The sequence below is a fragment of the Lepisma saccharinum genome, chromosome 6 (assembly GCF_977018435.1).
Source record: "Lepisma saccharinum chromosome 6, izLepSacc3.1, whole genome shotgun sequence".
Taxonomy (NCBI): Eukaryota; Metazoa; Arthropoda; class Insecta; order Zygentoma; family Lepismatidae; genus Lepisma; species Lepisma saccharinum.
In genome coordinates this window covers 23,458,501-23,482,731 of record NC_139234.1, presented here as the reverse complement: position 1 = coordinate 23,482,731, position 24,231 = coordinate 23,458,501, and the positions used below count along the sequence as shown (strand labels likewise).

The 24,231-nt window shown below is 36.8% G+C and overlaps 1 protein-coding gene across 1 annotated transcript; it reads left to right on the top strand.

The window, feature by feature from the left end:
* Positions 1–934: 934 nt before the first annotated feature.
* On the top strand, positions 935–23,717 carry LOC145988623 (uncharacterized). The gene is made up of 6 exons (XM_083123645.1): positions 935–1,143; positions 6,448–6,565; positions 9,983–10,102; positions 14,548–14,674; positions 19,765–19,947; positions 21,270–23,717. The coding sequence occupies exons 2-6, from the start codon at positions 6,506–6,508 to the stop codon at positions 22,865–22,867; spliced, it is 2,088 nt and encodes a 695-aa protein (XP_082979771.1). The 5' UTR covers positions 935–1,143; positions 6,448–6,505; the 3' UTR covers positions 22,868–23,717.
* Positions 23,718–24,231: the final 514 nt, after the last annotated feature.

The window sequence follows — 24,231 nt, the reverse complement described above, 5'->3', positions numbered from 1 at the left end:
AGATGAATTTATTCTGCACTCAAAAGATTATTTAAATTTCTAGAACTCGTAATACATGTAATACTGTCCTCTTCATACTCACCCTATATATTTATGTAGGCTTGTTTAAGCTATTCTGGTAGAGAGTTTTATATTTAGATATATATGCTATTCTTGTATCTTGACTTATATTTCTATGTTTATACTATTGTTGTTTTATGTCTTATATTTGTATGTTTATATTATTCTTGTATTATGTCTTATATTTGTATGTTTATACTATTCTTGTATTATCTTTTATATTTGTACCAATGACGACATCTATTGCATTATTGTAATGCTTAATGATGAATAAACATATTGATATTGAGTTCTGGAATCTAATAATATTTGATAAAGTGGGTCTTTTTAATTTCTTATTATCATAATACAGTTATAAACTGCAAATTAGGTGGAAATAAGATGTCATGAATGAAAAATAACTGCAATGAACAGGAATAGAATCTTGGTCATGGCCGCCATTTTGAAGACGCCATTACAGACAAACGAGGGCTTAAACACTTGGGGTTTGGGGCGTTTTAGGTTCGGGAATTAATGTAGTATCCCCCCCCCTAAGGGCACGTTCTCCGCCGGAAATGAAATATTTTCGGGGTTCCGACCCCACTAGTAATGCTCAGGCCAGAGAAGAAAACCGCCAAAAAAATCAACAATATAAAATACGACTTCATACGAAGCGGACAATGCAACGGATGGTGTTAAGAATGTAATAGTATTGTAAATCTTTATGATTATTTTACTATTCCTTCCATATTTCTTTTATGAACTAGGAATCGCTTGCATGAAGAAACGAATGAACAAATCTAAGAACTTCTCAGATTTGTTGTAGTGTCGTTTATGTACTCTGTACTGGCAACATTAGAGACATTAAAGATCAAGATAAGTATTTTTTGTAACGGGAGTTTCTATTAATCGATAATATATTTTTAACTGTTAGCAGATTTTGAAATAACTAATTTAACTGTTTATCTCTTACGTGCTGTTGTGCTACTTAAGTATTATAGGATGGATATTTTGGTTGGTATTTTGATTTTCTTGGAAGTGCCCTAGAAAACGCTGTTGAAAGTAAAGTACGTGGAATGCAGACTTTCCAGTACATATGTATAAGTATGTATTTCTTAATATCACGTATTAATTTTATTTTTATTTTGCAGTTTCGTATTAAGTAAATTATTTTACATGTAATTTGTGTAAATTTGTGTAATGTACATTTCGTGGAGCTTCATGGAGAATACGAAACAGATGTTCATGTTTATTTTGCCGTACTCATTTCTGTTCATCTTTCACATAGATTTCTAAATAAAGAATCCAAACATTATGATAATTGTGAAAACGAATTTTATTGTAAAATTGGTACAAAAGTAGTGAGAGTTTTGCGAACGTTTTTGGTTAAATGACTACTAAAACGGCAAACTTCAGAGAACTTTTCCAAGCTACCTGTATTCGTATGATAATATTTGTTCTTTTGTGAGACATTTGAAAACATAAGCTGATTCTCAGTGAAAAGTGTACAAACTACACACATATACACGTTATTGATAAACAGGGGGTTATTATTTTTAAAATGATACACAGTTGTATCTTTATGAGGTATGAAGTCGTGATGTTGCAATACAGTAATTTGCTTTTACAAAGTGGGATGTGATACGAAAGATATTGAAAATACACTAGTGTCCAAAACTTAACCATACTGACCGTTCGAGGATAGAGGGCCCGAAAAACGTAAAGAAACCGCACCAAAGGGAGCCACCATACCAACATACACCACGTGGAACAGGCCACATATGCAAGAAACCATGGTAGCAGACATCACACACCACAAATGCAAAAAATAGACTAAAACACATACCACAAAAAAACATGTGGAACGCACTGGAGTCACAGAAAACAGGTTAATATGGGGTATGGTCACCCCGAACAGCCACACATGACTGGCACCGATGCTCCATGCTGAAGATAGGAGCTCTTGGGGAAGCTGATTCCACTCCTCCCGAAGAGCAGTGCAGAGCTCCGGCTTCGAACTGGGGGGAGGGGGGTGGCTGGCGGGCTCCCACATGTCTCCCCAATATGTCCCAGGCATGTTCAATAGGGTTAAAGTCTGGAGAGATTGCGCTGGCCACTCGATTTGGTGAATGTCTTCAGTTGCTAGATAGTCGTCAACCAGTTTGGCTCAATGAAGACGGGCATTGTCATCCATGAACAGAAACTGTGGGCCAACTGCGCCCCTAAAAAGTCTAACATGGGTATGAAGAACCTCGTCCCAGTAGCGCTGGCCAGTGATGGACCCAGCATCGAACACCTGTAGGTCCGTACGACCATTCACCCTAATGCCTGCCCAGACCAGTAGCCCACTACCAGCATACCAAACCTGGAGCGAATTTACAATATAGAGAAAGTCTCCAATTTTGTTAATTTTCGGTATGATAACTAATTTTGACCTCCTAATCACGAATCTGTTGAAAAAAACCGGGGGTCACGTCTGAAGAATTTGAAAAAAAGCCGTTTGAATTTTTTTTATGTATAGGTGTATATGTGTAGTTTTACGAACAAAAATGTAATCTCCTGTCATTGTGTCCAACCACGCCGTTATTTTACAAGAAAATGATTTATGATGTTCAATTCTAGTACGATCCCTATTTTTTTCGATGAATTTAGGGGTGAAATTAGTGCTAATGGAACCTAACCTAACAGGCCTAACCTAACCTCGTGTGAATGGTTCGTGGGGCTACCCGTGGATGGTTTCTGGGGCTAACGTCAATGGTTTGTGGAGCTACTCATGGATGGTTCGTGGGGCTACCCGTGGATGGTTTTTAGGGCTAACATAAATGGTTTGTGGAGCTACCCGTGGATGGTTTTTGGCGCTAACGAACAATTTTTCATCAAAATGTACAATTTCCAGACGTGACCCCCGGTTTTTTACAACAGATTCATGATTAGGACGCCAAAATTAGTTAGTATACCGAAAATTAACGAAATTGGAGACTTTCTCTATATTGTAAATTCTTACCCCAAACCCTTTCAACAGTGTTAATGGGATGAAAGCAGGTTCCCTGTTTGCGCCAGATCGGTTTGAAATGGGAATCGTTCTGGGCACTGTTTCGGGATTCATCTGTCAACAGTACGTGGCTCCATTCATTGTGGGTCCAATAGCGATGTTCTCTACACCACAGTAAACAGGCCCTTTTGTGTGCTGCAGTCAGTGGAACGCATGTTACTTGTTGTCGGGCATACAAACCACTGGCACCCAGTCTCCGGTATACAGTTTGGCGTGAAACTCTCACCTGCGCTGACAGTTGCCGTGCAGGCATCGTCTAATGTCAACAATCCCTTATAAGACCCATTCTCACTTTTACGGATTAAATTGTCGTTGTTTGTATTTCCGTTGACTGCTACAGAACGCGGCAGGCGGCTGTTCGGAACGCTGGACGTTTTTGAACATTTTAATAATCCGCAACAATAAGCGGCACGATAAACATTTTTTTATAAAATTGTTCGTAGTATTGCTTCCCTTCGGATACTCAGTTGTGATCTGGTAGTGAGCAAATCGCATGCATTAGAAGAGTACGGTCGTCTTAACAGTTTGCATATTTCTGAATTTTTCTTTTTGGTTTTCCGTTTTTGCATCCAATGAAAATGAGTGCAACAAAGAAAAACTGTCAGGGGCAGAAAATAGGAAAAGGCAGAGAGAACGGGAAAAGGCTACCTTGTGTCAGTCTACTTTCATGAATAATTTTCTGAAACGTTCAAAATCAGGTGAGTTATTGAAATCATTGAAAAACTTCCTACTTCTAGCAAGTCATTTTTGTACACTTTTCCCGAACAGTATCATAGTGAAAAAAAATTGCGATTCAAGTTTCGAAACTAGAGATATTGAGACTTGAATTTTGGATAACATTAGTTATGTCAGGTTTAGTGTTGTTTTTGTCTTTGCTTCTCTCGTGGCTTTTTCTTTTGAAATCACAATAAAATATTGCTGCAGGAATTGGACATTTCTTGGTAAAACTAGGTATAGTATTAGGTACGGCTAACAACAACAAAATGAAACGTGAGTTAACCAAACTTTTGTCCGTGAAGTTAAGTTATTGAGAGACAATGAGAACACGTAACATTTCGCCCCTGAGAAGAAAAGGTGACCAAATCATACGTTAATATGTTCTTTTATAAACTCAACTGTTAACCTTGGTATTTTTAACATGCAGAAACATTTCACATAAGCTAACTTTAGTCTTTCGGAACACATATTGAAAAAATATTGTATGTAATACCTCGTACTAGGTTTTATTATAACAAATACAAATGACATTAACAATACAGAGGCATTAATTATATTATATAATTATTAAATGTTCATAGTTTTGTTAGAAACATATAGAAATATGCCTGTATAATAGGGGATCCTTTTTACTAGTGCTGTATATTCCAAAAAGTTCTTACGTTAATTATGCTGTATTATTAAACTTATAAAAAATAGGTTTGCTTTTGCATTTGCTGGTTTTTGCACTAAATTGTACATTAGTCACGTCAATTGGTAAAGGTATTGTAATATATAAAAGACTGTGTGAAACTGTGAAATAGATTTTCATTCTGTATAAGTAAGGGGGTGGGGGTGCTGTTTTGCTTATCGTACCTCTTGTTCACGAATCCTGAAACCGCCAGTGCATTGAGGAACTTCCTTTGCATCTGTGGCTTGTGGTTTCTGGTTTTTATATTGAACAATGGTCTCTGACCACAACTAGTGCTATTCGACTGTCTCATCATAAGACCCAGACTCAGCAAAATATTTTTATACCTGATTTGGATAACTTTGAAATCCTTCATCTTAATTCCCAATGGTTTGGCCATTTTAATGTTTTTTTGTATAACTGAGAAATTTTCAACAAAAAGAGAAGAACGTTATGTTTTTAATTTGTCGCGGACAACTTATACTTCAGTTTCAATACTAAGTATTACTGGTAGAGTAAAAATATTTTAAATACTCTAGGAAAAGTGTTCTATATTGAACTCCTATCATGCAGAAATCTAATACAATAAATGGCTATTGATATTTGCCACTTTCAATTTTTGAAAGTGATTACTTACTGCATCCATGGCGAATCATGTTCTTCTGTGCCAACTTTATCTTCACTCTGAACCTGGCAAACTTGCAGGTCTAACACTGACTTTATTTCCACCATCTTTTACTTTCATCTGAAAATGTATCCTGTGGCTGAAAATTTCAAGATTATTTAGTGTTGAGTGTTTCCTGTTGTCATATTTTATGTTAGCCCTTCTGGTTCTCCGTCCTGCCAAGAAAATGCATGGTAAAAATTCAGAGCCTTACATATGTGTCCTTGTTGGGAATAAATCAACTTCCAACTTCCGAGTGGCAAGTTCATTATACATCCACCTATTCTACATTATGTGAATTCACTATATGTCTAAATGTTCATACTAAAGAGGAATAACAAATTACTGCATCTTTCTTGCAGAATGATTTGTAGATAAGAATTCTATGGGCCTCCTGAATGTTGCTTTATAATCAAGCAGTTCAGGGTTCGATCCCCCCAGAGGAGGCACATTGCACAGTAGTTTGGTTTTTCCCTTTAAACTGTGGGTACAGTCCCAGTTAGCCTATTGAGCATAAACTGGACTTCAGACAATCTTGGCTCTTAAGTTATGAGAGTAATCATTGCAACCAGTAATAAGTCAGGGGAGAAATTTATCCACACACCCTTAAATGTCCTCAACGTCCCCATAAATTTCTTCACAAAGGTCCAATTTATGATCATTTCAGCTTTAAATTTACCCTTATACCCCTAAACACAAATATACACCACCTACAGATTTAAAATTATGGTTTAACCCTGAGTCAGTATGTGCACATATGAGCGAGCTCTCCATTAACTACACTCAGTTGTCATTTTTGATTAACTTGATTTTTTTTAAAACATTTAATACATGAAATTGTGTGCAGCTACCTTATAATGAAACTACGTTGTGTGAAAATGTGTACCAAAAGAAATACTAATTACATGCATGAAGGTATTTAGCATTAATGACTGTTCATTTCTGTACTTTTTTAAATACTGTTGCTTAAATGTAATAAAGATTTATTGTTGCCCATTTTTAAACTTTAAAAGATAGAGGTTTCAAACAAACAAAATTGTAATGGTGATATGTTATTGCCTAGTGTTACCACTCCATACTTATCAGTTATGTTGATTAAACCATGAATATGTAATTGGATTGAACTAAATTAAGATATAACTGATATCTTTGTTGTGTTAAATTTTGGAATTTTATAGAAGAAACAAGTATGTGTAAAATACATCAGATGGTTCATATTAACACATCAATATGTTTGTACAATTGAGGAGATATGTGTATAATATATACCTTTGGCCAACAGATTTTGTTTCTTTACTTTTGCAGGAAAAGCAGCCTGTTTATTTTGTGCAAAGAAGACCATTTAATTATTTGAAACAGAACAATGGAAGGTAGTAAGAAGAATGATGATTGCTATTTTTATTACTATTCTACATGCACAAAAGTAAGTTTTAATTACTTTGCTGTATGTTTGATTTTGTGTTGTAATTTTAAAATTTAATTTGGATAAATTTTTTATATCAAGGGTTCAAAAATGGTCAGTAATGGCCATAAAAGTAAGTTTTTTCATCTTGGTTTAAAGTTCGTCAGTTTATATAAAAAATGGTCACTAAAGTTGATATTTTGGTACTATTATAGTATTGGGGAGACACCTATAAATCATATATTTCACAGTTTTTTTACATTGCTAACATACTATTTTGTAATGCGGAACATTTCCTAAGGTGAAATAATGCATTTCTAACTAAGATAATGTCTATTTCTTACATTTACGAGTACTTACTGTTACTTGTTATTTTGATTCTGTAACACATTAAAGCATACTGGTTCAGGGCATGTTGTGCGAGTGTTTTGTCGATTTATGCAGTGTTGCAACTTCGTTCACCAGAAAATACCTACTTTCGTGCCTGGATTTGAAATTATGCTAATACCTCGCAAACCATGGACGTTAGCCTCACAAACCATTGACGTTAGCCCCACAAACCATTGACATTAGCCCCAAAAACCATTGACGTTAGCCCCACAAACCATTTTCCGTAAGGAAACACACGGAACATTGTGCTCTTGTGCAGAAAGCTAATGGCAGCAGCAGAAACAGTGTGTCGGACAGAGATTTTCAAAGAAAACAAAATGTATTCTCATTAAAATTGATCAAAACTACATTCACGAACTTCCACAACGCTACAGAAAATGATTTCCGTAAGTACTTTCTCCTGTAAATTTGAAGAAATCCGTCTCCCCTATACTATAATGTTACCTGTATTTATTTTTGTTTGTGGCTGCAATTTTATATTTTTTTCCTAACCTGGTTGTAACTACTATTGTTCTGATAGGGTAGGGTAGCTTCATTATAGAAAAGTTTCTTGAGGATTGGCTTTCCGTAATTAATGGGAAAAATTTGTTACGAGGGTAAGTCAATATATAAGTCGTAAAATGGAATAGAAAGAAAAGTTGAAATAGTTACCTGGTGAAATGTGGTTTATTTTTCAATGTAATCTCCATGAACATTTAGGCACTTGTCCCAGCATTTCACGAGTTCCCCAAAGCTAGCAGCAAAGAAGGTTTGTGGTTGTTGTTGTAGCCAGCTGGTAATCTCCTGATGGACCTCCTTCATATCCTGGAACTGTTGACCATCCAGGTGATTCTTCAATGGGCCGAAGAGATGAAAGTCTGATGGTGATGGTGCCAAATCCTGACTGTAGGCTGGATGTAACAGTCATTCCCAATCTAGGGACCATGTGTGAACCACTGTGGTATTGGCACTGTGTGGACGAGAGTTGTCATCCAACAGAAGAACTCCATCTCTCAAAGCACCTTTACATTTCCTGAGAATGGCTGACCATAACTTCGTCAGGATTCTGCAATATGTGGCTGCAGTGACAGTGTGACCCTAGGGCAGAAATTTTCCCTGCAATCATTACTGCACATTGCTCACCACACGTACCCTCGGCTAACACACCTGCCATCTTACCCATTTGCCACTCGAATGACTCGCTGCCGCATGAGAACGTGACTACTAGCGCCGTATACAATACACGGTGGTGCTGCCACCTACACCGACACTTGCGGAAAGGAGCAGTACAATGACTAATATCCAAAAAACAATTTCACATTGCAGCAATTCGAAGATATTTCATTTTGCGACTTATATATTGACTTTCCCTTGTATTACGTAGAAATTTAAGAGAAAAATGTAGGCTTGACTAGGACTTGAACTCATGTCTCCTACATACCAATTTCACAGAGGTAAAACAGAGGAAGTGAAAAATGAGGCAAATACCAGGCTCAGTAGCTCAGTAAGTAGAGAAATTGCTTGGTATGCCAGAGATCCAGGTTTGAGTCTATGTTGAGCCTGCATTTTTTGCTGAAATTTCTACATAGTATATCTGCTTAATGTGCCAAATTATAAAGATTTATATTATTGTTTCATGGCCAGGTTTACTTTACTGTGTTATGTTCTCAAGTAATCTTTCTTTATAGTGCATTAATCATGATTTTTTAATGTATTTTTTTGTACAAGGTGCATTCAATAAATAACCAGAAAAGTAGTATAAAACTCTAAAATACTACCATGATTGGTATATGTTTGTTATTTTGTGAAAGCATCTGTAAGCTTTTCGTAACTGGGGCTGGCACGCCTGCCTCGCTCGTGGGATAATGGGAAACATTTACACAAGGTGGGGGCACCCTTACAGGAGTCCTCCAAGGTGGAGCAGTGAAGTGTTGTGAGATTTTTGTTGAGTGAAGTCATGAAACCGATAGAAATTCATTGCTGCATGACAGTTCCGTACGGTGACAACTGTACTTGTGAGTGGATCACAAGTTGTACAAGTGGGCTGAGAAGTTCAAACAGGGCATAACCAGTGTTGAAGATTCTCCGCTTGTCCAGGTCACTCTGTCACTGCAGTCACGGAAAGCAACAGTATTCAAGTGGAGGACTTTATATGGGAGAACCAGCATATTACTGTCAGTGAAATTGCTTCCCCGATGGAAATAAGTGTAGATCAACCCACCATATCAGTCATGACATACTGATTGGCGAATGGCTGAAACCAGCCATTCTGCAGAGATGATGTGGTCGGTTGTCTACTGGTGTGCTTTTGCTGCATGACAATGTGAGACCACACACTGCCAGTGTCAAATTGTCTACCATCGAGGACCTAAAGTTCTAGTGCTTACCCCACCCTCCATATTTGCCCAATCTTGCACCTTCCGAATTCCACACCTTTGGCCCACTGAAAGATGCACTAACTGGATCGAGGTTTCAGAATGACCACGAAGTCCAGTCAGCGGTGCATGCATCCAAAATATTTTTAATTCATGTGGAATCGGTGCCCTTATCAAGCGCCAGCATAGGTGCATTGAACTAGGGGGGGACTATGTTGAAATATAGTACTGTAGTTCTTTTGGTGCTGGTAATAAATATTTGATACAACATATTTCCGGTCATATATTGACTGAGCCTTGTACAATAAGAAGAATCTTCGTGTCTTTATGAAATTATTACTTTTGTATCAATAGAAAGGTGTGGTAGACTGGATAAGGAGTTGTTGGATACCGGATATTATACTTTTAATGAAATCACACTTTCCATTTTAAAATTTTAATTTACCGATAAGTTTTAATTATTGGTCAGTTTTTTTATATTTTGTTAATTTAACTTGGTAATTTTTAACCTTTGAACAGTCCTAAAAATAATCACAAAAAATTGATTCTTGCAGAAACTCTGCTTTATGTAAATTACTTGAACTATAATGGAATTTAATGTGACCCTAATGGTAAGTTTTTGCTGCATAAAATGAGTTATAGTGGTATAGTTGATTAAAGAATGTTTAAATTATTTCTTTCCTTTGTTTTGCAGGGAGACAGTTGCCCATTCCGACATGAACCTGCTGCTTTGGGCAATGAAACAGTGTGCTCATTTTGGCAGCAAGGAAAATGTCTGAAACCACATTGTACTTTCCGTCATTTAGAGTTACGGGTGAGTTCAAAATGAATATAGGCCTAATGGTGACTTGCTGTCTTACTTACTTTATTTAAGGCGAGGAGGGACAATTTCCCCTAGGTCTTTCTCGCTGGGGCAGCTGCTGATCACTGTTGCCAACTTCGCTCTTTTGGAGCCAGATCTGGCTCTTTCGTGCACTCGTTTGACTGTGAACTGTGGCACCTGCCCTCTGCCCCACTATGATGCCACCACTGGCTCCGGCCCATAAATACCAACTTTTGCCATGAGTGTACATTTTGCACGTGACGTGATATTCGTATAGCTATAGGCTGCGTCACCCACCTCTTCTTTCCTCCCCAAGTATTTTTATATATAACGCTGTGGCTAAGATGAAGATGACAATTTTGTTATCCAGGAACCCTTTATTCTCGATTTTATATTAACATCATTGGATTATTGAGATGGGTGATGCCGCCAAATCTAGGCGATGAAAACTAACAATAAATTGCCATCACTTTAAAACTAACGGTAATAGCAGCACCCCCACCCCTCTGACAACTAAAATTATCCTAGTAGGCACTTTATGCAGCTTTCGTTAATCTAGCTCCTTGAAAGTCCTCTTTAGCTAATATTAATGTGAAATTTAGCTCTATTATGCACATCAGGTTTGGCAACACTGCCAGGATGGCTGTAGGAGGCATGGAGAAATGCACTAGGCTTATGAGACCATTATTTTATTCGTTCTCTCGGGAATATCAAACATCCGATGACGTAGAAAAGTACATGGACGGAAAAAGGACACGTTGAACTATGTCATAGTAGTAGGAAAAGTCGAAACTCCCATTTGATGAGCCGTAACTGGAAGTTGATGTCCCATAAGGAATACATGGGATTCGGTAAATACTAATTCATCATATTTTTCAAAAATCATATAAGGCTTAATAATCAACTTAGGAAACCACTTCCACTTGCCACATGGGGAGAAATTCATACTCTTAATTTCTGGCGGAGATCTTTTTAGTAGCATTGTTCATTCCAACGATATTGGAATAAATGCATGCCTGGTGCGTAATTGTCCCTCTTCGCCTTAACCCTGTTTTGTCTAGTATTAATACACACACACAATGCTGTTATGATGGCAGAAGAAAAATCAGTGGGGAAACCGAATGGGGAACCACATTTAATGTACTCACTAAAAACTGTACAAAAAACATGTATTTGTGCTAAAAGAACAGTTGTCTATCTAGTTTTACTTGTTTTGTAGTGGAAGGATAAGATTTGGCTACCCTTGCACAGTGCAATGTGCCATGAAGGTTTTATAGGAGGGGGGGGGGGGGGGGTTGTTGAGTTAAGGTCCCACACATTCATAATCTTTGCCATTTGTGAAGATGGTGTGATCAGTGTTCAATTCAATTCAAGTTTCCTTTATTGAAGGATGAGGTTCAGCCTGTGGCTGTTTTACTATTTTATACAGGGGTATTGTTAGAAAGATTTCCACCCTAGAACACACACCACAAGAATTCAACGTCTCGTGCATGGCAATCTGACACTGCTCACTGCACCATCTTGACTTGAAACACATGCATGTGTGTGTGTGTATTGACTTTGAAAATAGTTGACCAGCACATGGAAATACATTTTACATTTTGCATTTCATTTCACATCAACTTGTGACTAAATTTTTAAAGCATTTTATGTTCCTGGCAAACAATAAATTTGCATTCCTATCGGTAGTATTATTTTAAAAAATTGATACAACATTTATATGTGTAAATGTTATTCAATAATTGTATGTAACAATTTTCCATATTTATTTAATCCAATCTCATTGAGAGGTAGGTTTTTGGGGCTTTCCTATGTAAGCAGTGGTGTACCCAAGTGGGGGGGGGGTTTGGTGGGGGTTATAACCCCCTCCTTTGGCCCAGTATTCCTTAAAAAGAGAACGTCAAATGCAGGAAAAGGTGGCAAAATGATGATAGACTACCAAAAAAGTATACATAACCCCTCTCTTTCGAAAATCCTGAGCTCGCCACTGTATGTAAGACAATACTTTTGGATACATGAGAATTTGTAAAGTATGTACTACTAAAGCAAATGGTCTTAACTTTCCCCAATATGAAATTCAAAGACTTGCCACTGAATTTTCTCCTCCTTGTATATTATATAAAATATCTAATTGTGTGGAAATTAAACATGAATTTCTCATCTTTCACAACAAATATGGAAAATTCATAATGTGATGTTACCAAACAACCGAAACCACGCATTCATGTACATTAAGATGAGTTTCATGAGGGCTGTTTAGCATTTAAGTTCAATAGTCTGCAGTCATGTTTATAATGACGGTACTGAATTTAATTATTTTACGTGCACAGGAAAATGGCTGGAAAAAAATAACTATTTTAACACAGTACATTGAATTTCAATTAAAAACTTTAAAAATAGTATCCTTCTGAAGTGATATGCTCACTCCAACATTCAGTCCACTTTTCAAAGCAATCTTGGATAGACTATTTAGCACAACTGAAACATTGTTGTTCAGCTCACTGTCTGATTGGAAATGGCATCTGCAAAGCTCCTTTTTACACATGCCTCTTCAGAGATCAAAGTAGTACTTCACAGTGCATGCAGACCAAGGGTCTCAAAACTCCCAGAGTCATTGAGATATTTCCCACATTAAAAAATGCAGGGAGAGCTACCAAGTGTGGACTGAATTTTTTATTGATTATTTCTTCGTTTATGAAAATTTTAAGATGCATAATCAATTAGTTTTAATTTCTCTGCAACATATAGGGGATGTAATTTCTTAAAGCCAGTTTAAAACAAGTAAGTACCATATTTACTCCTGTATAATGTGCTAGAGTAGATCTCTTTTCCAAAATTTTTGCTCCCCAAAAACTGTGGTGCATATTATGCATGGAATAATTTGGACAGCCAACATTAAAATCACACATGTTTTCACTATGTCACTCCATATAACATGTGCATATCAACAGGAGCAAATAAAAATTACTAGGCTTGATTTTTTTTGTAATATTTTTTTTCAAATAACTCTATTGTATAAGAGTGAAATGGCTATTTCCCATGATTTTTCACTTTGTAACGGAACGTTTTGCGGCACCGCGAAAAGCAGCTCCGCACCGTTCTGGCCAAATTCGAGCATACACTTCCCATCACACAGGATGTGTATCGAAGTATTTGTCATGCAATTATAGACTTAATAAATAATAAACTTCCTGAGTACTGCAAATCTACAACATATACACGCACGTGCATTATATACGCGTAAATATGGTACTTTTCTTGCAAAACACAACAGAATTAGAAAACTTTCCACCTAATCATTACCATCTGCATTATTTGTTAGGTTGGGTGAAAAAGTTGTCACAGCCATTGGAACGAGTTGTCCAGATATCATCCATCTGTCGGTCTGTTTTCAAACCTTTTATAAAAATCACCTTCATATGCGTTACCCCCACACCCCCTATACGCCTTCATGGCGTGGTGCTAAGCACAGGGGAGCACTTTACCTTTTTTACCTTTTATGTTCGAGAAGGAAACCTCACACATGTAAATAGAACTGATAATGCCTTTGCTTGTAGCTTAATTCAAACCAAAACAGGATACTTGGACACAAGAGGCCAAATTGCACTTCAACTTGATACTTATGTTTACTACCGCAAGGCTAAGATGAGCCCCAAGTTTCCAGCTTGTTTTCAAACGGAATATTCTTGACGACATGAAAGTGTACATGAGGCACTTACTTCATTTGTACATGCTATGAAACTTTGGCAAGACTATAAAGAGAAAGATGCTCGGGTCTCAGCCGAATGTGGGTGGGGCCAATCAGTATAAAGATGCATTTTTTTTTGCCGAAGGTTCGCTCAAATACTGGCATGCTTATATTTGATTACATGAATGAAATGGAAATAGTCCCGGATACATACCCTCGTGCAGCTATGTTTTTATGAACCAAAGATATTAGAACAAAGAAATTCAATCCACCCTTGGTAGCTTGCCATGTATTTTTCAAAAGTGAGAATAATCACCATGTTAATTAAATCAAGAGCTGTATAGGACCAGTCCATAGGACAACCAGGTGGTTGACCTTGATGGAAACTTTCCATTGTTCTAAATGAAATACCTTATGGCACACATACAATATATTATAAGTTACTGACAAAATGTGGCTCAACCATGGTGTATTTGGCAGTATACCTGGAATGGACTTTATAAACTTGAACAGAGATTCAGTTTTTATGTACCTTTTCAGTAAAGAACATAGCCGTCAATATTCCTGCTTCAACAACTCAATAGCTCATGCGAACACAACTACTGTGTAGTAACATCAACTTTGACCGTGATTGAGTGAGTATAGCTTTACTTCTTAATTAAATTCAGGAAAGAAATGTGTGTCTTTTCTTTACAGACTATACATTTCTGAAGGTTTTGAATATATTATTACTGATGTTTTATTGCAGAAAAACAGGACACTCATTCCTTGTTATTGGGAGGATCAGCCTAGCGGTTGCCGCAAGCCTCATTGTCCATTTCTTCACAAAACTCCTAAGGCTACAGCTCAAGCTGATTCGGAGAAAACAAAAGATTGTAAGTATCAAATGCCAGTGAAGTTCTTGTTGACATCCTTTCTTTGTACTTAATAGGAAGTTTGATTTTCCACATGAGTTGTCTATCAATATGTTTTAATTAGGGGCTGCGCTGATACAACTTTCAGGCATGCAAGAAGGCATTCAAAAGTTAATGCCACTTCCGTGTAGTACACTCTGGTAACTTGCAGGCCAGTATAATTCTCTGTAGGGCTATGCGTTGTCCTGTGTTTTGAGTAGGGTGACCAAGTCTCCCATATTTCCCGGAAACTCCCATATTAGAGAGAATTTTTTTTGCATCCTCCTGGCTCCTATATTGACATTCTATTTCTCCCTTGTATTTCATTCACAATCTAGATCATGAAATTTTTAAAGTTATTCCGATATAATATGAGTTCAGCAAGCCATGCAAAGCAATTAATTATGAGCATAGTTGTAAAGAGTTCTTCCTTTTCCTCTTCTGCAGGCGAGAAAGCTTGTCTTAGGTCACGCTGTCCTATTTCCTGAATAACAGCCCAATATTTAGGGAAACATATCATGGATATCGCTGACCGAGGAAACAGACACATAGGATACTTATATTCAGTCCTATGTAATAATAATAATAACCCGTGGCTCGACAGCCCTGTAAGAGCTTTGGCCTATCTCCCGACTGACAGTCTCCCTCCCACAATCCTACTTAGAGGTGTAGAGATCCTCAACTGGTAATTAGGTAACGTGGGGTCAGCACGTTGAACCCTCACTCGTAGCTCCCGATTTCCTCATGATGGTGGGTTGCCACCGGTCCTGTACACAGGCCGAAAATCCGAAGATTGAACCCAGGCGGACTTGAACCCATGCCGTCCCACAGTCAGAGTCCAAAGCACAGCACGTTAAATTGCACGGCCACGGAGGAGGACAATTTCCAGTGCTATGTACCCAGACAATATCTTTGGCACACAGGCTAAATATCTACCGGATATTACTTTGTACACTATTAACATATGCATGTGTGGTATGGATGCACAGTGTGCAAAGTTACCTGGCCTGTCTACAAGCTGTTTTTGAAATTTGACTCAAGGTGATAAAAAAATGCTTGGTTCTGCAGCATTAGTGGACAAATACATATAGCTAACATGCATAACATGCAAAGTTGTAAATTTTTATTGTGTTGTGACCTGTATATATATATATATATATATATATTTATCCATCCCATGTACATCTACCAGAATGACGCCGCACCATTAAAAATGTGCAAAATTTGTCGCAACTAAATCTTCCTTAAATTTAATGCCGAAAGTTGGAAATCTCCCTTAAAATCATGGTCTAAAGTTGATCACCCTAGTTCTGAAAACATGCAATATTTTAATAGGGTTATGTAGCCATGAAACTATTGCATATCCGACATACCACCGGAAAAAAATATCGTCAATCGGCAACAAGAACTGCAAGTTGCGAGTGTAGTCTATTTTCAGTTTCTCCCGACTATCGTGTGGCACGCCCGCCTACACTATGACTCATGTGTCTGTCATTTGCTACTCAGTGCAGTGATTACTGTATTAAGTTCGTAATGTGTAAAATTATAACATTAGTTTGACGTTCAATATGCTTTTTCTTAACACCTCCCTATAATCTGACATTTTCACTTATCCGACGTTCTGCCGGCCCATTTATGTCGGATAAGCGAGACACTACTGTATCTAGAAAACAGCAATAGCAAATCACACGAAGATTCATGTGAATGCTCTAGAAAGAATTCAAAATACAAGGTGCATGTCTAAAAAAGGGCCATAATTTTTTAAAAAACAAGAAAATGATAGGAGAAGAAATTTATTGTGATAAACAAGTACATACCTTGGCTATTTTTCGACATAGTCACTATTAACCTCCAGACATTTCTGATAGCGTGGCACAAGCTTCAGTATAACCTCTGCGTAAAAATCTGCTGCCTGAGAGTGCAGCCAGTTCAGAACTGATGTCTTGAGCATGTCACTGTCGTTGAAACGCTTCAATGCAAGCCACTTTTTCATTTCAAGAATAAGAAAGAAATCGCTGGGGCTAGGTCGGGGCTGTAAGGGGGATGATTGAATAGTTCCCATCGAAATATTTGAATTGTCTCAACAGTACGAGCCGCTGTGTGTGGGTGAGCGTAGTCATGGATCAGAAAAATTCCAGAGTGTAGCATTCCTCTCCGCCGATTTTGGATGGCACGTTGCAACACTCAGTGTTTTGCAATACACCTCTGCTGTAATTGTTCGTCCTGGTTCCAAGAATTCCACAAAAATGACACACTTTTGGTCCCAAAACATGGTTGCCATGATTTTGTGAAGTGATGGTGTTTGTTTGAATTTCTTCGCTTTAGGACAACCAGAGTGCCGCCATTGCATTAACTGCTGCTTCGACTCCCCAGTGGCGTACAATATCCACGTTTCATCCCCTGTCACTATGTGCGAAAAGAGGTCATCCCCATCCTCCCCTTCCCCCCAGCGGGCCAAAAAATCACGTGCAGCTGTCCTTCTTTGCTCTTTGTGAGCGTCTGTCAGCATTTTTAATACCTACAGTTTGTGATACCCCAGGTAGTCACTCACAATTTGATGCACTGTTTTCGCAGACACTTCTGGAAACTCTTTGGCGAGTTCAGATATTGTGAACCGGCGATTGGAACGCACTTTCTCGTTAACGCGTTCCTCCAGATCGTCCGTCTGAACACTAGGTCTTCCGCTACGCTCGTCGTCATGGACATTTGAATGCCCTTCCCGAAACACACTGCACCATTGCCTGACCTTCCCTTCACTCATCACTGTCGGTCCATAAATGACACACAATTCCGGATGGATGTCAACTGCGTTCTGTCCTTTGGCGTTCAGAAATCGAATGACAGATATCACTTCATATTTGGCGGGATTTTGTATTACGTCAGCCATTTCACCTTACTGCTACTCGCACGTACGCAACCCCACTCTAACGATTCTATCTTGGGTGCGCATGCTCAACTTCATAAGTGTTGCCAACCCCACGTAAAAAATTATCGGCCCTTTTTTTTTTGACATGCACCTCGTAGATGTCATTTTTTAGATTTTGGAATATCAGCCATTTTTCGAAAGGAAAGAAATTTTTGAAAATGGCTTCGCTGTCATCACCAAAAGGTCCAGCGGGACCTTAACATATGTAACCAGCTAATAGCAAAATTTTTTGACTTGAAAAATGTACTATGTATTATGTTACAAAATCAGTGTATTCAAGTTATACTTTTATATTCATTACAAAGATAATAAAATGGCATAATTATCAGCAATATTACCAACATGTCTATATCAGCTACCAATATAGTATTAATTTATCTCATCTCTAAGTTAAATTGGAGGTAATGTTTTTAGAAAAATCCATAATATTTATTAGGGATAAACTAATATGTATCAGCAAAATGCAGATATAAGATGCACTCATACCGATAACCAACATTCCAACAATCTGTGTAAAATTGTGAATGTTCATCGAAGAACATGAATTTCGTGGTTAATTGATGGATGCAATCAAGACTACAGGGTGTTTTGCTTTTAAAAATAAACTACATACGAGGGCCATTTTTTTTAACCTCCAATGGACCATAAAAAAAAGACAAGTGCAAGTAACAAAATGAATTTATTACCAAAGTTATGTACATACCTGGTTACTTTTCGAAATAATCGCCGTGAAGATTCAGCCATTTGTCATATCGGTGGGACGAGCTTTCCGATACCTTCTGCAAAGAATGTTGCCGCCAGTGATGTGAGTTGGGCCTGAATGGTGTTTTCAAGATCCTCATTGGTCTGGAAGCTTTGGCCTCCTCACCCATTATGAGGCTGAAGGTTTCTTGAAAACAATTGTTACTGGAAATGAGACCTGGATTCAGTACATCACCCCAGATACAAAACAACAGTCAAAACAATGGATGCACTCAAACTCACCAAACAAACCGACGAAGTTCAAACAACCCTTCAACAAGTGGAAGGTTATGGCTACCATTTTTTTGGACCACTAAGGTGTGTTGAGTTTATGGAACCGGGGACTACGATCAATGCAGCTGTTTATTGTCAGAGGAGCTTCAAAACAACGTTTAGGCCCATCTCACACCACTGGCGACAACGTTCTTCGCAGAGGGTATCGTAAAACTCATTCCTCGATATGACAAATGCCTGAATCTTCACGGCGATTATTTCGAAAAGTAACCAGGTATGTACATACCTTTTGGTAATAAATTCATTTTGTTACATACACTTGTCTTTTTTTTACGGTCCATCGGAGGTTGAAAAAAAAATGGCCCTCGTATTTAGACAATTAATTTTCAAATTTTGACACATGAATTATGTGTTATTATCCACAAAAATAACAATGAAATTTAGTAGTATTTTAAACAGTTCATGACAGTTTAATACACTGGTAATTAGTTTTGAGGAAGTTATTTTTTTCTCGCAATGTTATAGTTCCCGTGTGACAGTAGGTGCACATTTGATCTCTGGCAAAATTGCACCACTTTGCTCGGTAACACAAAAAATTTCTTCATTGACACAAGTGATGTTATGGCTCCCATGAGATGATAAGTGTGTACTTGGTCTTCGACAAAACTGCAGCATTTTGCATGGTGGGTGCTGAACATTCTGATAGAAAGTGAAAATCATGGAAAATGTCCATTTACTCATGGTTTCATATAGCTGTCGGAATTAATTCATGTAAAACATGCTCCATAGTTTTCTTTTGGATAAAAGTTTCGAAATTGTGTGTTGCACATGTGTAAACATGCTCCTAAAACACAAGAAAGTTTTTTTGTGGTATTTTTCATTTTTTAAGCACAAAATGTGTTGAAATTCGCAGAAGTGTCACAATTTGCATTTTATGACAAATTCACATTGTTTCATGATTTGGAATGGGTGAAAAACATGTCACTACACATTCATAAACACTTTTTTGCAGCAGTTAACATTTTTCGGTATTATCGCATTTGTGAAAAATCAAGATCCCTCCTGATAGAGCACCGATTAATCTTGCATACCCTAATAATTACAAAGAACTTAATAAATTTTGTGTCCGAGAAATGCTTCATGGCTTAATATTTTGATGTCTTCTTTTTAGTAATCCTGCCAGTTACAACGGGTGTGGAAGGCGTTCCTGAGACGAATGATGTAATCAAGGTAAAGGAAGAAGTAACTGATAATGAACCAAGCAAAATCAACCTACGAAGAGTGAGCCAAGGTAGTGAAGCTAGCTATGCAGGAAGTCCACCAGTTGACCCACTGGTTGTGAATTTTGAAGAAGGTATGCGTCTCTACTAGTGGTCAAGATTACTGTTTCATCAGAGCTGAAACATGAAAAATGATTAAGCAATAACATCTCCATTACACGTTGCATTTATTAATGTCAAATGTAAATTGCTTATGATTTGTTGTGTGTTAAGTGCTGTCCATTACATTTTGATCTGATAATGCAAGTGTGTGTTTTGAGAAGACCATTCTAGATAGATTCAGTATAGCTTCAGGTTGTTACGTGTTAGCATGCAGCTACTTGCTGTTGCTGGATAACACAAAAGTGCAGTTTTTTCTCAATTATTATTTATTTATTTATTTACTAATTTATTATGTTTGTAGTTAGAGATCTGTTCCTTATGCTTAATGTGTAATTGGAATTGTACGATTTTGAATTTGCAAAGGCAAAACATTGTTTTTCAATTACAGAACACACTGTTTATTATTGTTCTTTCAAATTGTTCACTTTCCAATTCTGATTCAGTTATGAATATGAATCGGCTACTTTGTTTTTTGGAAAGAACTAACCACAGAATCTACTATATGGTATGAAAAAGATATATTTTTTGTTGTTGTTGTGATGATCCGATTGTGCAATTATTTTTGGCAAGAGATTGAAAATATATAAAGAAAGAATGAAATTCTAAAGCTAAAAAATTATAGTGGAAATTAAAAATTCTTCCAATTTTCTTTTCACCTTGTTGAGGCTTCATAGAAGCATTTGTGTGAGCATATTTTGCATCAAGCATGGAGCAAATAGAAAAGTATGAAATACTGAAAGCTAGTGTATTTTTTTTGTGTGTGTAATGACTTAACTAAAGCAGAAAAGGTTTTTTTTTGTTTGTTTTGTTGAAAGAAAGAGTTACATAATTGTAACATATTTATTTGTTGGAACAGTTAGAGTATGTGTGTGTTTATATTTTTGTTAAATTGTTATATATTTTTTTCTTTTCGTGTCTGGAGTTTGTTGTTTTTGTGATCTGCTTAAAAATTGTGCAGATGTTTATATTGTGTAAAAATTCGGAGGTGTTGTTTAATGCAAAAAAATACTAATATATGCATATATTCATATATTTATTTAATTTACCTCAAAAAGTGGTGAGAGGGATTTATTTTCGTTACATATCATGGACATTTGAACATTAGTTTAACATGTTGCTGAACTGCAAGAATGTATGTTACAAATAAATCCTTAAGTTTTTTTATAAAAATTAGTTTAATTTTCACAAGAAGTATAATATATGGAACAATAAATTCATTTCTAAAAACAAAAGAAAAATCTGAATATTTTCACAATTTAGAAGTAACTAATTGTAATTAAACTCGTTCTTGCAGAGTCAGACAATGAAAGTGTACCATCTGCAACACCAAGCAAGAGGAATAATGGGAAGCATGTACACATAAAAACTTTAGAAGAGATCAGATTAGAAAAAATACAAGAAGAGTCAGCAGCTTTTTACAGGTATGAACAATTTGCAGAAGAATCTGTGGTCTCTGATGCTGATAATACCACTTTTGCTAATAGGTCAGGCGATGTGTGGAGTAGACTTGGAGAAACGACAGTGGGGGATTTGCGAAGCATGCTCAAAATGAGGAAGAATACACAGCAGAACTGTCTTAAGAGCAAAGACATGTGTAGGAGTTTAGATATACGGTTGAGAAAGAATGATGTGATTAGAAATAAGGTTGAACCAAGAGCTAACGATGTTGGTTTTCATGTTAAAACATTGGGGGAAATACGCAAGGGAAGGTTAGTAACTGTAGATGCAAGTGAGGTACAAGTTCATAAAGAAACCAGTGCTACAGAAGGTATGGAGGTTCCAGAAGAGGCAGATGGTGTTACTGTGAAACATAATATTGGGAGTCCAGTTGCACGTGTGCAGCCTTTAAGAAGGCAGTTGGTCGATGAAAGTGACTCTGACAATAGTATGCCTGATATCCGAGTGAAAACTCTACATGAAATACGTACGGAGAAAGAGGTGTTGAAAATGGATGTTTGTGAAGAAGAAAATTGCGAAAACAACATTCGCAAGAGAAGAGCACACTCCCCTATAGTCTTTGATCTCGCCCCGAAATTTAAAACCTCTTCAAAAGAAAGAACTTTCGAAGATAAGAGCCCTTCTAAAATGCAGAGTGAGACGGACTCATCAATAGACTCAAAAGATGGTAAGAAGACTAGGTCAAGACTAAAACGAAATTGTTCCCGAGACAATAGCATCGATGATGCTAAAGGTTCTGTGTTAGTGAGTAGATTACGAAGGTTTGCCAAACATTTATTTGTAGATCAAGAAAAGACTCTAGATAAAGTAGACACTAATATTGGAGATGCATCTGGTCCACAGGAGCCCGAGAACTTGGAGGATGACAGAATGGAAGATGGGAGTGAACCTATTCTGCCTGCAAATTCATTAAATTTGCATCCACTACATGCAAGTAAAATTGCCAAGACATGTATGCAGAATAACAATAGTGCAAAAGACAGTTTATCTAGTCCATCAATAAAGCATAGGAAAATTAGATTGAAGCGCAAGCATTTAGAACGTAATATTTTAGTAAGGGAAGAAACGATCAGCAATTCTGACCCCAGTCAGTCAGATTCATCACCTCGCCCAGTTGAAAGTGTGTCCAATACGGACGAAACTGCATCATCAGACTTGACTTCAGGTTCTTCTACAGAAATACTTCACTCTCAAGAAACTTTAAATCAAGTTGAATCTGATGAATTACCCAATAAATCGCTCAGTAGGTTAAACATTAGTAGGAATATATCCAACAATGCTGATTCTGGCATATCACTATGCATTTCATCTCCATCAGCTCAACTAGAAACAGATGACGAAATGCTTGTGGCTCAAAATTCATTTGATAGCTCAGAAAATTTAGGTACCGAAGAAAGTATACTGCAAGAAATTGATGAATTATTGAAGGACTGAGAATTTATTCCAGGGTCTCTTTATTATTTTTCTTATTACTATTATTAATGCAGTTGTTGTGAATGCCATAAATCTGACACTACAGGAAAATACTGCAAATAGTTCACACACAGAACATATGGCAAAAAATCATTTGTTATTGTTATTGTTAACTTTTTCATCTTCATAATGTGAAAGAGAAAAGTGGATGTGTTAGATGAACTTTATACTTAGTTACATTTGAAAGTAATTTTGAAACCATTTTGCCATTTATTTTTGTATGATCATGGAAAGATTGAATGACTGAAACTTATGACCTTGTTGTAGGGTTTCTTATATGTTTGGGCTTGATTTTGGTGTATCAAAAATGCATGAATGATATATTACATACACATTTTATGTATTTGACTATAGCTCATCTGTAAAAACTTTTGGTGCAGCAAAATAAGCATAAATATATTGCAAGTACATGTACAACATACGTGAGTTAAAAACAGATATTTTATTTTATTTCGAAGTGTGTGTGTGATGTACTGTATGAGCTTTTTTCCTCCTTGCCAATGTAATGGCACCGTGAGAGTAAAATTAAGAGATTAAATCATTTATGTTATTAACTGTACAAAGTATGAAAAGCAATATGCTGACTTTCAGGTAAAAAGAAATTGTAAATACGTCGTATGTTGTTCACACAAAAATGATCTCGTTTGTTACTTGAAACAGAAAAAAAAGTTAATTTACTGAAGTACAAAACTTCCTAACTGAACAGTGATTTGTAAATGATGGTGCAAATGTGAAAAAGATCTAGATTGTATAAAGATTACTGAGTAAAAAAAAAAGAAAAAAAGTATCCAAGAAAAATGTAGTATTTATATAGTAAATTACCCTTGGTCCTTGAAATTTTGTGTATAGAAGAGACGAATGATGAGGTAGAATATTAACAGAAGAATGACTAAATGACAATGAAACTCCATTCTTAATATCTCTTGACTAAAGTAATCAAAGTTCTATAAGATCATATGTAAATTGCAGTGAAAGTCCTCATTAAAACAAAGAAACTTGCATGACAATGATGACCAGTAAGATTTATAAAGTCACTTGTAATCTTTAAATTCATACTGTAAACATGCATTGAATTCTCTTACAAAAGTATACAATAATTCTGTTAATGTTTTGCGAAAAAGGTGCCAGGATGAAACGGGTTTTCACACATATAACCCACGTAGTCTTCAGTATCCAAGCACTTTTGCCAATGTGCTGAAGTGTAGTAAATTCTATACTGAAAGAAATCCTGTGTCTGGGATGTCGAGAACTCATCCACTGTACAACATGCATTTATGTTGTTCTGAAACCACCTACGTAACAGTAAGTGGTGCAACTGGCAAAAG